This window comes from Triturus cristatus, chromosome 2_2 (genome assembly GCF_964204655.1).
Source record: "Triturus cristatus chromosome 2_2, aTriCri1.1, whole genome shotgun sequence".
In the NCBI taxonomy this organism is placed as follows: domain Eukaryota; kingdom Metazoa; phylum Chordata; class Amphibia; order Caudata; family Salamandridae; genus Triturus; species Triturus cristatus.
In genome coordinates this window covers 950,071,914-950,087,918 of record NC_140582.1, presented here as the reverse complement: position 1 = coordinate 950,087,918, position 16,005 = coordinate 950,071,914, and the positions used below count along the sequence as shown (strand labels likewise).

Below are 16,005 nucleotides of genomic sequence, written 5' to 3'. Positions count from 1 at the left end.
ATGCATCACCTCCCCACGCAGTAAGAAATCAACGCATCACCTCCCCACGCAGTAAGAAACCGACGCATCACCCCCCCTGCGCAGCAGTAAGCAACCGACGCATCACCTCCCCATAATCAAGGAACCGACACATCACCTTCCCTGCGTGTAAGGAAACAACGCATCACAATCCCTGAGACCCTTTTTGCTTGTGTGCGCGACGCATCCAAGGTACTTTGTGTGAAAAGTGTCGCATCTGCAAATTGCTTTGAACAAAACTATTTCTACCATTTGAAAGCCATATTTTTACTACTGTATTGTGAATTTTTGTTGTTTGGTTTAGAAAAAGATTACTTATTTTTCTAAACTGGTGTGGTGTCCATTTGTAGTTTTTTCACTGTATTACAGTATGTGTTCACAAATGCTTTACACACTGCCTCTGAGATAAGCTTGTCTGCTCATGCCAAGCTACCAAGTGAGTGAGCAGGGTTTATTTTAGAAGTGTATCCCCCATTCCCTGACTAGGAAGAGGGGTCCCTACTTGGACAAAGGTATATACCTCTGCCAACTAGATACCCCCATTTCTAACAAGTTGTCTGTTTGAAAATGCGACTTTTAGAAAGAGGACATTTTCTTGTTTAACCACCCTGTGCCTCTACCTGCCTGTGGAATCAATGTATGGTTTAAACTGCCAGGGTCCTGTGTGTGCAGTCACTCTAGATAGCCACACAGAGGGAGTTTAGTTGTGCCCTGCATATCCTGATGGCCTATCACCAGGCTGATGGGCCTTCCTGTGCTATATTGGTGGGAGGAGCTGTCCCCTGCACCTGAATAGGGCTGTGCCTGGCCTCTCACAATGCTGTCTCCACCCAAGACCAGGTAGGACAAGAACTTTAAAGAATGCCTACTTCAAAGGCCAAAAGAGGTACAAGTATTGGACCTAAAAAAAACCAGAATTTTAGAACACGTCTGGATCAAGAGGAACCTCTGCCAAGGAGAAGAGCTGAAGAGCTGTGAGGAGGAGTACTGCCCCTTTGCTGTGTGTTGCTTTGCTGGGTTGGCCTGCAGTTGATGCTTATGCTTTGGAGAGGGAAAGGACTGGGCTTTGCTGTGTATCCTGCTTATGACGTTTCTCCAAGGGCTAGTGTATGCTTGCTTCCTGTTAAGAAGGCTCAGGGCTATCAAAGACTACATCTGTAGCTTCCCTGAACTTCACTGCTGGGAGTTCTGACCTGCCTTGTGGTGTCACTTCTAGTTCTGGGCCCTTGGAAGTTGTTTAGCTGCTGGCAACCATCAAAATAAACACATTACCCTTCCAGCGTCTTTTTTTTCTGATGCAGCAACGCCGTTCGGGGGAAATTTCCATGTGTGGCCGAAGAAATCGACACATCACTTGCCCGTGCTCGAAGAAACCACCACAGCCCAAGTACAGCGCACTTTGTCTCTGTAGTCTGAGATCCCTGCACTGACCCCAACACAGGCCCCGCTGTGCGGCTGAAAAGATCAGCGTATCATGGGACCGCGGCTGAAGAAATCGACACAGCGCTTGTTTGCCGCCATCACATCGACCTCCAGAGTGTCCAAATTTCCACACATAGCAACCTGTGTGCCAAGTTTCCCAATGCATCACCCGCAGACCAGAACCACCTTGGATTTCAACGCATCGCTTCCCCTTACAGTCTGATTCCATGCAACACTTCTCTTGTGTGCAGCTTCCCCAAGGACTCAGGAACCGATGCATCACTGTGTTTTCCAACGCTTCCCTCCTCTGCGGCTGTTTTGCCTTGCGGATTTTAATGCATTTGAGGTACATTGTGTAAAATAACCATATCCATAGACCCTAGTTCTATTGACAGAATTGCTTGAATCCTTTTGAAAGTCATATTTTGAGTTGTGTATGTTGGATATTTGTCATTTTGGTCTTGTTTGGTTTAGATAAAGATAGTTTATTTTTCTAAACTTATGTGGTATCCATTTGTAGTGTTGTCACTGTGCTACTGTGTGAGTTAGGTACAAATACTTTACACATTGCCTCTGAGATAGGCCTGACTGCTCGTACAAAGCTACTAAGGGGGTGAGCAGGGGTTATCTTGGTTGTGTAATCCCCTTATCCTGACTAGAAGAAAGGGGTGCAGAAATGTGTAGGAGGCACCATCCTCCGGGCCCCATAGCGGGGGCAAGGAGACTCTGCTAGGGGTCCCCAAAGTCACTTTCCGCCTGCCCTTTCATGGTGGGCGAACCACCGTGAAAGGGAAGCCAGAAAGGGACATTCAAATCCATATGGCAGTGCCTGAGAAGGCACCACCCCTATTGTACGGATTACTGATCCTCCAACGAGTTCCTTGAGCCCGTCACAAAGTGTCAGACTGTCCCTCCGCCTGCTGTCTCCGACCGCACGCATTGTAATTAATCAGATTGCAGCAGCAGATGGAGGTCAGACCGCATCTGATGAGCCATCGGATGCAGTCCAACCGCCATCAGAATGACCCTCTCAGTGTTACTGTTCCTCTCCTCCGTGTTGCTGTTCTTCTCCTCCCAAAGGGCATACATTGTAGTTGCTGTATGCCATTTCCTCTTATGTGTTAGTTTCAGATTGGCCATTGGCAGATTTAGCAATCAGCAGTCTCTCTGTTATGTTCATAAATTTGAAAAAGTGCGCGGGCACACGGGAAAATTCTCCTCTCATGCAAAAAATGATCGCTTGGTGGCAAGTTCTAACTCCATAACATATAAAAAAGTTCCGAAGCAAGGCCCACAGTCAGTTAGCAGGAAAGCGCAGGTGCACAGCATGTGAATCGTGCTTTCCTTTCGCTGTTGGCACCGTTTGCAGATTCCTGAAGTTCAGCAGTCTCACCATTTGTCAAGCAGCTGTACGAAGGGAATACACTAAATCTTAATTGTAAAAGCTTTCTTTTGTAATCGCGTTTAATGCTTCAGCCAGAATGTCCTTTGGCAATAGTCATTTCTAAGAGTTGATTGATAGACAGACATGGCTTCTACTTCCAAATTTGTATTTATAACCAGCCAGCCAGGAGCATTGTGCCTGTTTGTTCCATACATGTTTAGATACATAACAAAGTGGGGCCTGTTCCGAAAAAGATTCAGCCTTTAAACATTTCAGACCTGTAGCTAGTGATATTACCCAAGCGTTTGAGTTTGTGGTTTCCCCAGATTGTATCTCTTTCCAAATGTAAAATCGTAAAGTCTGGACCTATTTGCCATAATAAGAACATATATTTGAGAAATTAAGTTTTCTCAGCCACTTCTTGATCCATCAAACCAAATTCCAATCGAATCTGGGGCTGCGACGCCGTGTATGGAAGGTGAAATAAAATTCGGTATACTCTGCAGTGTGATATAGGGCCATATGTAGGTACCTAAATACCGGTCGGTAACGGCCGAAATTCGGTAAATATCCCGTTACCGACCAGTATTTAGGCATTTGAGATGTAGGAGGCATGATTTAAGGATTCGGTAATTTACCGAATCGGTAATGGATCGGTAAAATACCGAATCGGTAAAATACAGATTCGGTAAATTACCGAATCCTTAAATCATATGAAGGGAGTACTCAAGTGAGTGTTTTATTGTATTCAGGATTCGGTATTTACCACCAAATACAGGTTGGTGATAAATATCGAATACCTTTCAAAAATCTATTTTTTGCTGTTATGACAGTGCCATGTGGCAGACATACAAGCCCTTAGGGCATGTATGTGCGCCACATGTGCACACATGCACGATTCAGGGGTGCAACAGGGTGTGAATGTGACACACTGCCACCCTTGAATATGCTCCCCCTATTACCGATTCGGTATTTACCGAATCGGTAATGGTGAATGGCTTCCCATTGATTCCTATGGGCCTCCAGGCCCATAGGAATCAATGGGAAGGTATGCCTCATTACCGATTCGGTAAATACCGAATCAGTAATACCGAATCTTTCTGAATCGGTAAAATTTACCGATTTTTTACCTACATACTATTTACCGATTCTTAAATACCGAATCGGTAAAATTCGGTATTTATAAATCGGTAAATAGTATGTTACCTACATATGGCCCATAGTGAGGAATGTGCCCAACCTGTCTGGGAAGGCTTCTTTGCCAAATGCATTGTACTTATAATCTTTGCCATTATTACTTTCAATAGCAGAGCAAATATGAGAGATGACGTTTTGCGTGAAAGCACCCAAAAGACAGCTGTTAAAGACTGCAGCCTTTGGTTTTAAAGCATTGAGATGTGGACGATGAACAGCTGATCCTGCAGCCATACCTTTTTTCTAAAGATCACTTCATTTGTTTTGCCAAAGTTAACAGCCATCTCGTTTTCATTCCAGTATGTATTCAAGGTTTTTAATAGCCTCTGAAAACCTGTCCCACCTAAACTTGGGAGTCCAACATCATCAATAGATTGTCATGAGGTTATTAGACGGCACCCGAGTCTTGGGGGGTGAGAGTTTACTGAATCTAAATGAGTGGTCATATCTGAGATAAACAAAGATTGAAGAATGTTGGGGCGAGACCACACCCTTGCTTGAAACCCTTCTGTGTGGGCACCCTCGGGGAGAGCACCTGATTTGCTCCTAGTTTGATTTGCATCCACGTGTCAGTGTATAAAAGTTGGATGGCACATAACCGATTTGGAGGGATGCTCCGAAAGACTCGTTTTTGCCAGAGACTGGTCCTGTTGACATGACCAAAGGCCTTTGTAAATCTATGAAACAGGTGTAGAACAGTTGTTTTTTTCCAATTATCATCAAAAGGCTGCCATTCTATCTGTTGTGCTTGACGTAGCTTGAACCCAGGTTGGTTGAATGGTATTATTTTTTCTTTAATAGCCCATTCCCTGTTCTCCATACAGGCTGCATTTCAGCCTGTGTGGAGAACATGCCCAGGCCCCCATTTCCTAGCTGAGCATCGAACCACGACGCTCAGACCAATCACAATGCTTTGCAGTATTGTGATTGATCAGGGAATCCTGGCTGTGCTTCTTGTTCCTGGAGGAGAGCAGGAGCAGGGACGCGGGACCCAGTGACAACGTAAGTGGTTTTTTTTTTTACATTGCGCCCTCCCACCCCCCACGCCGATCCGCCACCCGCGAGCCGTGCCGGCCGCCACTACAGGGGTTACAAGAATTGACTTAAGGTAACGATTTATTCCAAGAGATGGCCGAAGATATTTTGTTTACACCACGAACAAAGCAAATGTACTATATTTGCTACTAAAAGTATAAACCCCACATACAGACAACTCTCCCCTGTTCTGTCCAAAATTGTAAACACTGTCACATCTTTATGTAGTTGAATTAATGAAGGGAATAATGTTATTTATATTTTTCCATTTAATTGAAAAAATAATGTTGTGTGCTTTCTAGAGAGCGTGTGTTTCCTTCAGAAGACCATCTCAGTGGCACTAGCCTATATTTTACAGACACAGGTAAAGAAATCTCGCGCCTGGCCCCCCAACATCCACCCCCCCCCCCACCCGTCCCTTGTGTGCTTCCTCTCTCTGCCCGTCGACACCACCGCAGACATGATGATAGCTTTTAAACTTTAATCGTGTCCCACTGCTGCAAATAGCTACAATTAATATTTAAGTACACAGCAGGACGTTAGGTAGCAGAAGGCGACGCGGTTTAACATGTTCAATCATTGATGCAAGAGCACTCTTCAGAAGGGTTTCAAGCATGCCCACTGTAAGAAGGTTCGCAAGATTTTTAGAACTGTCTGTTAGCCTGAAAAATATTCATCAGCGTTTCTGCGCAACAGGCGCTACACCTGGACGGAAATGAGATGTTAGCGACTCTTTCCGGTGCATTGCACGTCTCTTTCATGCGCCTTCTGTTGCTGTCTGAGATATCAGTGCAGGTGAAAGCCACAGAAGGGAAAGCAATGCGCCTTCTGTTGCTGTCTGAGATATCAGTACACAACTCTTACCAGTGAAAGCTGCAGAAGGGAAAGCAATGCGCCTTCTGTTGCTGTCTGAGATATCAGTACACAACTCTTACCAGTGAAAGCTGCAGAAGGGAAAGCAATGCGCCTTCTGTTGCTGTCTGAGATATCAGTACACAACTCTTACCAGTGAAAGCTACAGAAGGGAAAGCAATGCGCCTTCTGTTGCTGTCTGAGATATCAGTGCACGACTCTTACCAGTGAAAGCTACAGAAGGGAAAGCAATGCGTCTTCTGTTGCTGTCTGAGATATCAGTGCACAACTCTTACCAGTGAAAGCTACAGAAGGGAAAGCAATGCGCCTTCTGTTGCTGTCTGAGATATCAGTGCAGGTGAAAGCCACAGAAGGGAAAGCAATGCGCCTTCTGTTGCTGTCTGAGATATCAGTGCACGACTCTTACCAGTGAAAGCTACAGAAGGGAAAGCAATGCGCCTTCTGTTGCCGTCTGAGATATCAGTGCACGACTTTTACCAGTGAAAGCTACAGAAGGGAAAGCAATGCGCCTTCTGTTGCCGTCTGAGATATCAGTGCACGACTTTTACCAGTGAAAGCTGCAGAAGGGAAAGCAATGCGCCTTCTGTTGCCGTCTGAGATATCAGTGCACGACTCTTACCAGTGAAAGCTACAGAAGGGAAAGCAATGCACCTTCTGTTCCGTCTGAGATATCAGTGCACTACTCTTACCAGTGAAAGCTGCAGAAGGGAACGCAATGCGCCTTCTGTTGCTGTATGAAATATCAGTGCACTACTCTTACCAGTGAAAGCTGCAGAAGGGAACGCAATGCGCCTTCTGTTGCCGTCTGAGATATCAGTGCACGACTCTTACCAGTGAAAGCTGCAGAAGGGAAAGCAATGCGACTTCTGTTGCCATCTGAGATATCAGTGCACGACTCTTACCAGTGAAAGCTACAGAAGGGAAAGCAATGCGCCTTCTGTTGCTGTCTGAGATATCAGTGCAGGTGAAAGCCACAGAAGGGAAAGCAATGCGCCTTCTGTTGCTGTCTGAGATATCAGTGCACGACTCTTACCAGTGAAAGCTACAGAAGGGAAAGCAATGCGCCTTCTGTTGCCGTCTGAGATATCAGTGCACTACTCTTACCAGTGAAAGCTGCAGAAGGGAAAGCAATGCGACTTCTGTTGCCATCTGAGATATCAGTGCACGACTCTTACCAGTAAAAGCTACAGAAGGGAAAGCAATGCGCCTTCTGTTGCTGTCTGAGCTATCAGTGCACGACTCTTACCAGTGAAAGCTACAGAAGGGAAAGCAATGCGACTTCTGTTGCCGTCTGAGATATCAGTGCACTACTCTTACCAGTGAAAGCTACAGAAGGGAAAGCAGTGCGCCTTCTGTTGCTGTCTGAGCTATCAGTGCACGACTCTTACCAGTGAAAGCTACAGAAGGGAAAGCAATGCGCCTTCTGTTGCTGTCTGAGATATCAGTGCACGACTCTTACCAGTGAAAGCTACAGAAGGGAAAGCAATGCGCCTTCTGTTGCTGTCTGAGATATCAGTGCACGACTCTTACCAGTGAAAGCTGCAGAAGGGAAAGCAGTGCGCCTTCTGTTGCTGTCTGAGATATCAGTGCACGACTCTTACCAGTGAAAGCTGCAGAAGGGAAAGCAATGCGCCTTCTGTTGCCGTCTGAGATATCAGTGCACGACTCTTACCAGTGAAAGCTGCAGAAGGGAAAGCAATGCGCCTTCTGTTGCCGTCTGAGATATCAGTGCACGACTCTTACCAGTGAAAGCTGCAGAAGGGAAAGCAGTGCGCCTTCTGTTGCCGTCTGAGATATCAGTGCACGACTCTTACCAGTGAAAGCTGCAGAAGGGAAAGCAATGCGCCTTCTGTTGCCGTCTGAGATATCAGTGCACTACTCTTACCAGTGAAAGCTGCAGAAGGGAAAGCAATGCGCCTTCTGTTGCCGTCTGAGATATCAGTGCACGACTCTTACCAGTGAAAGCTACAGAAGGGAATGCAATGCGCCTTCTGTTGCCGTCTGAGATATCAGTGCACGACTCTTACCAGTGAAAGCTACAGAAGGGAAAGCAATGCGCCTTCTGTTGCTGTCTGAGATATCAGTGCACTACTCTTACCAGTGAAAGCTGCAAAAGGGAAAGCAATGTGCCTTCTGTTGCTGTCTGAGATATCAGTGCACGACTCTTACCAGTGAAAGCTACAGAAGGGAAGGCAATGCGCCTTCCATCTGCCTTGTGAACCAGTGGGCTCAGAGTATGGAGGGGGAGATTTCATGTATGTCACCTTGTGGAGCATGAACGCAGCCCATGAAGCAGTCGAATCCTGTTCAACAGAGGGGTGGGATACAGTAGAAGAAAAGGGGTATGAAATCTTGCTTTCAGATAAAAAGGTGAGGAGCAAATTTGCATCACGTGGTGTGAGTAATAAAAATGTAAAAATGTATTTTCTGTAGTCTATACTAGATAATACACATTCACGCATGCGTAATTTACACGTTCTCACTGCAGGATTTCTCATTACGCAGTAAAAACAATTCTCATACTGCTGAAAGTCGTTTGTGTGCACACGGGGAGGGAGGGATATGTACGTAGCTACACACAAGCTGCAGCTCAGCAGTATGAGGCCCTTCAAAGCTTAACAATGTCACCCCCAGAGAAACAGCTGTTTTCAGAGGTACACCCTCATTTCACAACTATTTAAGGTGTAACACTCCGTGCACATCCCTCATTCAAAAAGAATTTGGGGGTAATTTTATGCTCTACTCTTCTTACGCCTCCATTCCTAATTGTGCCCACTTCATTTGAATAGAACGTTCGCTTCTGTTCATCGCATTTGATGGTCTTGTGGGTTGATGGCTCTCACCGGGTGCGTTGATTACAGTTTGGGGTTCGGGGTGAATGCTGACCAGGGAGAACTTATGCGTGCTGTGTATCGTGTGCATTGTTTCACACCGAACTACACTGAACAGTATTTCCCGGGGCGCTTTTGTTTTGAAATATGAAATATCACACTCCTCCCACAGATGGACCGAGCGCCCAATGAGAAAGGTTCTTGTTTTTGCATTGTTTGGCTATCGATTCAGGTGATGAGAAAAATTATCAGAATTGCACTAAATTCTAGGCATGGGATTTAAGTTTAACTATTCTTTTGCAAACAAGAATACAACAGAGGTACAAAGATGGAAAATAACTTGTAAGGCTTCATGTAGTCAGCCCGATTGTATTTCCAGCAATGCCTCATGTCAAAATAAAATAAAATGCATTATCTCAATTGGCCAGTGGGTGGTTTGATTCTTCCAGGGATGGACGCTTTTCTGATACATGGTAAATATGCTATCAGTTTGATACTTTTATATCGATGTTTGGGTTTTTTGGCTAAACGTCTTTGTTACCCTGTACGGATTCCCATCTAGAGCAAACCACTCCTGTGATTAACAACACTTAGAGATGTGCAGTACTCAGTTTGTGCCTCTGGCACTTCCTTACACGGAGCCCAGCACTTTTTTGCTGCTTTAGGTTTCGCTTGCAGTTGTAACACTAACTACATACTCATTTCATTTCAGTTTTGATTATACTTTGGGCCACCAGAGGCCCACTTGTGATCTGTCACTCACTGTGTGTAACATGAAAATGATCCAATTTACATGTGATATTTTTGCCCATCCATGATTCTGAAACGCCACAACTACCCTTGCAGCCTCGTATTAGCAAAAACGGAGTATCATTCATGTGTTGAACTGGTGCACTCTCTCTCCCCTCCCTTGCCTTCACGTCTGAGCTCCACACTCGTTCTTATACAGTGCCACTAGACTGACTCACCTCCAGCTTCCTGCCCCAGTGCCGATGGGCCTTTAAGACAGAAAACAGGGAAAGGGCATATGGCAAGCAACATAACTGACATTCGCAAGTTATGGTCTGGCAACACGCGACCATGCCTGATTCCATCTGACTCTGTGGGTCACAGACCACCACTGTGACAACATGAACCCCTGCCTGGCCTCTGCACCACCAAGGATGGGCGGCCTAACTGCTAGCATCTCAGGTGATCATATTGTTTTATTATCATTGTATCTATCATCTGCTGGCTCTGAGCAGTGGGGCAACACTTCTCTGCAATTACGGAGGAGCCGTGCCTGCCTCTTACCCCAATGGGACTAAGCTGAGAGGAACATGGAGCAGCTGACGAGCCTGGTTCATAGAAGATGCCACCTCTTAGGTATAGGAATGTGTCAGGAAGCAGGCAGAGTAGCCAAATCTGTCAAAGTCAAGATTTCCTTGAATAGTCTTTACAAATGATTTTAACAATATCAAATCCATATGATTAATAGATGTCACAAAGAAAGAATGTACATCCTCAAAAGGTCATTCATACAGTAAGCACAGTGACTATCTGCAAATGTAAACACAAATCACTTTTTCTGGTAACATATTTAAATTCTTGCCTAGAAGGTGTCAAACACAAAATATTGCATAAACCACAGGCCAGTATTTCCATTGACTGGCTATTACAGTTTCAGAAGTGTGCAACATTCCCAGACAGTTTAATTACAAGTTGATTTATACTCATTTATACGAGTGGCAAAACCTTTCTAACAAAATATCATACAGTTGAACAGTAGCTTGACAGGCAACAGCTAAGGATTAGGGGCGGGCGGTAAACGCTGCTCCGCTAGCGGAGTTTGCAGAGTTTTGTCAACTCCGTGCTCCACTTGGAGCGTGGAGTTCGGAAAAACTCTGCCAACCGCTACGTGGCGGAGTTTTTCTTGCGTGCGGCTCTCCAGCTTTCAGTTGGTGAGCATGAGCATGAAAAAAAGAGTGCTAGACTGCTTCCTTGTGATATTTTCCAATGCGCGCATTTGTGGAGGTCGCTACCACGCATGTTGATAAAGTTGCCGCTCGTGTTGTGAAAGCTGCAGCTCGAGTAGAAAAGCTACTCGTGCGGCAGAAAGAAGCAGCGCCTTCTGGTGTGCCACGTGGTGCCATTCTCACTGATTTAACAGCGCAGGGCACGCTCCCGGCACTAAAAATAAGCACAAGCCGCGTGACGGACCGGAATTCCGCCTCTCTCAAAGCTCAGCAGAATCTCACTGAGTTTTTAGGTAACTGCGGAATTCCGCGGAGTAAAACTCTGCTAGTTCTGCCCACCCCTACTAAGTATAACATTTACCTGATTGGGCTTTGTACTGCGATGTTGTATTAGATGGAAAGGAACCTGTTGACTGTATTCAGCATTTTTGCCACATATCTTTTTAATCTTCAAATTTGCTGTGTGAAATAGTGGCAGAACGGTTTGAAACCTAAATATTCAAAGCAAATACACCCCTAAACTCCATGACCCTAGGCCACTTTGCTCAAGGTCAATCTGTTTGCAGTCAGAGATACACTAGAACCAAAGGCGGTTGCAGTTAGTGAAATAAAATATTTTGTTTGTGCCCTAAAGCCTATTTATTTATTTATTTTATAAACTAACATTTGTAGTTAGATGATACCTTCACATTTTAAATAAAAATTACTTTTGCTTCTGACATTATCCAGAGCTTTCGTTTGGCAATATTGAAGCGAACAGGTGGGAGGTTCTACTTTTGGCAAAAAGCTTTGATAAAGGGCTGTAAGGGTTGCAGCGTCGTGTGGGCGATGCCTTAGAAAGTTTGTAGATCATCACAGTGAATGATTATTTTCTACTGCATGACAGTGGGTAGGGTTTATCATGTGTGTGTGTGTGTGTGTGTGTGAAGTTCGAATATACTGTGACTTGAACTTTTGAAATCAGAGATTCAGAAAATATTTACCGCTCATGTGAGTAAATCAGTTTTCTGAAAACAAATGCTTTCGTGTATAGAAAATGACATTCAACTTTTGCTATAAAATGATATTTCTGCAATCGGCCATCAGCTGGTTTTGCATACTTGTCTTCTACTGTCACGGCCCATTTGTGTTAAGCAGGACACATGGGGAGTTGTGGTAAATCTACGTATGTGATCTGATCCAGCGAAAGTAAACATCTGGCTTGTTCAAAGGTGATTAATCACAACTATTTCCTGGCCATCCTGTCACCATGGCACGTGGCTCAAGGAAGTCAGACTTTTAGCCATAGCAATGCCTTTCATGCCAAAGATTGCAACCAGGATGCAAACATGGGCTTTTCCAAGCCATTTTTTCCACGTCTCACCCATTCACTATCCTTCTCAGTTTTGCTGTACCCCTCTCACTGTCCTGCCACTCTCTCCTGCCCTGAATTCTTCGATTGCCGCCCTACTGCTGTTGCCCAAAGCCTTGCCCCTGCACATTTCCATAACACCGCCCTGCTCCAATAACTCACCCTGCTGGCTAATTCTTCCTGATCAGCACAGTTTCATGCCTGCCCCTGCTGCCCTACCCCGACACACTGTCCTGCCCAGCTCACCTGCCCCAGCCCTCACTTCCTCGTAGTATGAAGTCTGAGACTTTCTAATAGAGTGCTAGTAGGACATGATAGGCATGCATCTGCAAATTATCCAATACTGTGCAAGTGAGAAAATGGTATTTAAACACAAAAGCCAGTTTTTAATCAAGTCCCAGTGCCATGTTCCTTGTTCCCAACAATGGTGCTTTGTACTTTTTCAGCTACCTGGATGGAAACCAGTTCACCCTTATTCCTAAGGACCTTTTCAACTTCAAGCATTTAACGCTCATGTAAGTACCTTATGAGCATGCCATATGCGATACTTGATTTTTAGATAATGTACGATATTTTTTTAAGATTAAAACTATGTTATGCGGACGATCTTGTCGTTAAAATAGAACTATTCTTTAGTTAAAAAAAAAAGACCAAAACAAACCATTACAGATTCTACATGGATCATAACAGTGGTTAGTAGGAGTCTGGTGTATCAATCCATTTTGTGGTATCAAAACAAATTTTTTATCAGCACAATTTCACATTTGCAAAATAAGTTAACCAAATCGCCATTAGGAGAAGGGACTGTAAAGGGAAGTGCCCGCCTTACTAAATCTCAGTATGTGTATCAATGGTGTACGAACACAACTGAGGTCCCAAACTCTCAAGCAGTTACTGAGACCTCAAAGGATGTGGTAACGGATTCACAAAGGGAAAGATGTCCCAGTTGGAAAGTTTTCCCTTTGGTAATCATGTTGGCCAACCTTGGGGGACAGCAGGCAGTGTTCCAGAAGACTTCTACCAGTTCCCCCTGCCCCTGTTGTGTTCTCAAATAGAATTTTCTTTTAATGCAACACAGGGTCCTGTAAAAAAATACATTTCATTTTGGGAATGCAAACACTTGGATGGTAGCCCATCACTGTGTTTGTAGCAAATCGCAGTTTTTTGCAAATGGCGACCTGCCAAATTAATATTCATGAGGCAGGTCATTCTGCAGCCCTCTGCGACTGGATATTTTGTGATGTGATCTATAGTACATAAGTAGTATTGTAAAATTAAACACTGGCAGCAAACATTAGAGTGCAATTCGCGACCACATTTTGTGACCAGTCTTCTAGTACATCTGGCCCTTGGTAAGCAGAATGTTGAAGTATCTCCTTTTTTTATCATATAATGTCAGTGAGCAGGAGGGACCTAAGCATAATAACAAGTTTAAGATAGCTTAGAAATAAATCTCATCCCAAAAGAGGGACTGGTGTTGGTCTATATACATATGTGATGCGGTTATTTATATAGCACAGCTTAGCTTAGAAGGTGAGGTGCAAAGTAAGACTTATTTTCATTTGGGAGGGATCTCTTTGGTAACATTGATATCGAGTGAGCAGTTAAAGTGGTTTCTTCTGAACGATATGCTCCTTGTAGAGGAGTGTCCCAACTGACTGACTTTGAAGTAGAAGGTGAAAGGAGATTGTCAGTTTTGTGAAGGGAGTGCGATATCATGATGCGTAGAAACTAAGCCATTGACCAATCTCTCCATGGGAACTCTCAAACTTCACATTCTGAGTTGTTGTGTGAGAGGTTGGGACATCTGTACATTCTTATGGTAGCAGTACTTGTACCTTCACTGTGCGCAGGATATATCCATCACTTAGGACCAGAGTTGTTGAACTAGTGGGCTTGGTCGCTAAATACAGGTTTTTATTTAATAGAGTGGGACTATGACGTCTTTTTTTTCTAACTGCAGACAATGGTAAACCACGCATCGAGTATAAATTTTGGGATTCCTACTTCTACATTTTTAGAATTTTGTAATATGTTTGATTTTTTTTGCAGAGATTTAAGCAATAATAGGATCAGCACCCTTTCTAACCAGAGCTTCAGCAACATGACCCAGCTGCTCACCTTGTAAGTGTGCATCTTATAACTTCAGTATAACTAATAACATGAAGCCTGATCCACAACAGTTTTTAATGCACTCAGAAGTCCCTACTGATTGGGTCTCCAGGTGGAGCATGAACCCGAGAGAGGATGCTGTACTATTGTAGTGGCGCCATGCTTTTAACTTGTACTAATGACACCCAGAATGGGGACATACTGAAGACCTCCTAACAAACATCACTATCCAATGCTGCTATAACGATTAGGCAAGTTTAACTTAAGTGGGCTACCAGGAGGGCTTGTGTGAGGGTGATGGTTGGCAGTGGAACATAAAATTACAGAGGGACTGGGCTGAATGGGATCAGACGTAGATATGGATAACTGTTCCTGTTTTTGTGAAAACCTCATTAAATCTATTGACAATGAAGAAAACATTCTAAATTTGTTTTTTCAGGATTCTTAGCTACAATCGTCTCAGGTGCCTTCCTGCTCGGACATTTGATGGCTTAAAGTCCCTGCGATTGCTGTGAGTAAATCTTTAGCTTCAAAATTACGTTTTGTGTGATCTGGCCAAAGATGTATTAATTGGCTGACAGAGATCAACCACATTAATGATTACAATAGTGTTTATTAGTGCTGTTTTCAATTGGGTGCCCTTTTAAGACTAAATACTCTTACAAAAAGCCTATTAAACTGAGTCGATTCAGGATAACGTCCCTTGCTGCTCCTAGCATCGTATCCCCTCACTCACCTGCGCTGCCAGCAGCTTTAGCTGAGATGCAGTCACAGAACAGTACCTGGATAAGGAATGGTTAATTGAGACATATCTTAGTTGGGTGACATTCACCAGTATTTATGGTAAGAGTTATCATGAATAAAGACCCAGATCACTCTTCTGTAACTGTTATTCTGTCATAGCCGTCATTGACAAGAGGGCACCGGCTCTGCCTTCAGTGGTTGCCACCTGGAGGTGATGATAGTCCGCACTGAATTTCTGGCAGTCCACTTCCTCGGTTTAAACTTAGCAGTGTGTCTTGTGTAGCCTGTAAGTCCCTGTGTGGAGGAATGGGGCCCTACATAACTATAGTCACAAAGATGTGATTCCCAAAGGTAAGAGTGCTGTTCGTACTGACTGCACTTTTTGTAAGAGCTGAGTTTTATGAATACCTCTCTTGCCTCAAGTCTAGACTGTCAAGGAAAGCCATGGTTAAACCATTAATCAGAATATTTGGACTCAATCCCAATTTTCTCAAGAATGTCTACCTAGTTACCCTTTCACCTGCCTTTGCTAAAAAGAGGAAACCTTCTTGCCAGGAATATGCAGACATGTTCAGAAAATGCTGTGTACCCTCCACTCACCTACCCTTCCTTTTCCTTAGGTCTTTACATGGAAATGATATTTCTGCGGTGCCTGAGGGAGCATTCAGTGACCTTTCCTCCCTCTCCCATCTGTAAGTTTCAGTAGTATTTTCAAGTGGCATCGATTGAATATTAAATAAAACTTTTTTTTAACTGCATTTAATATTGCATTTTTCTCAGTGCCATAGGTGCCAATCCTCTGTACTGCGACTGTAACTTGCAGTGGTTGTCGGACTGGGTAAAGTCGGAGTACAAAGAGCCGGGCATTGCCCGGTGCGCTGGACCCGGGGAGATGGCTGATAAGTTACTTCTTACAACTCCATCCAAGAAATTCACGTGCCAAGGTAACGTCCTCAATGCTTTCTCTCATCGACAGTCAAAAAATATGACAGATGCATCATCGCCTGCGCCTTAACTGTGCAATAAAGAGTTCCATGTAGAGTGTGCAAAACAGGCCTTTACTGTGGTTTTAAATATACATGCCCC

The 16,005-nt window shown here is 44.2% G+C and overlaps 1 protein-coding gene across 5 annotated transcripts in view; it reads left to right on the top strand.

Moving 5' to 3' along the window:
* SLIT2 (slit guidance ligand 2) overlaps positions 1-16,005 on the top strand; it is a 689,918-nt gene that overhangs the window by 521,171 nt on the left and 152,742 nt on the right. For all 5 annotated transcript variants that reach the window (XM_085642360.1, XM_085642359.1, XM_085642358.1 and 2 more), the window contains 5 exons: positions 12,510-12,578; positions 14,116-14,187; positions 14,615-14,686; positions 15,540-15,611; positions 15,700-15,863. In XM_085642360.1, coding sequence (XP_085498486.1) covers positions 12,510-12,578; positions 14,116-14,187; positions 14,615-14,686; positions 15,540-15,611; positions 15,700-15,863 — 449 coding nt within the window. The remainder of the gene's footprint in view (positions 1-12,509; positions 12,579-14,115; positions 14,188-14,614; positions 14,687-15,539; positions 15,612-15,699; positions 15,864-16,005) is intronic.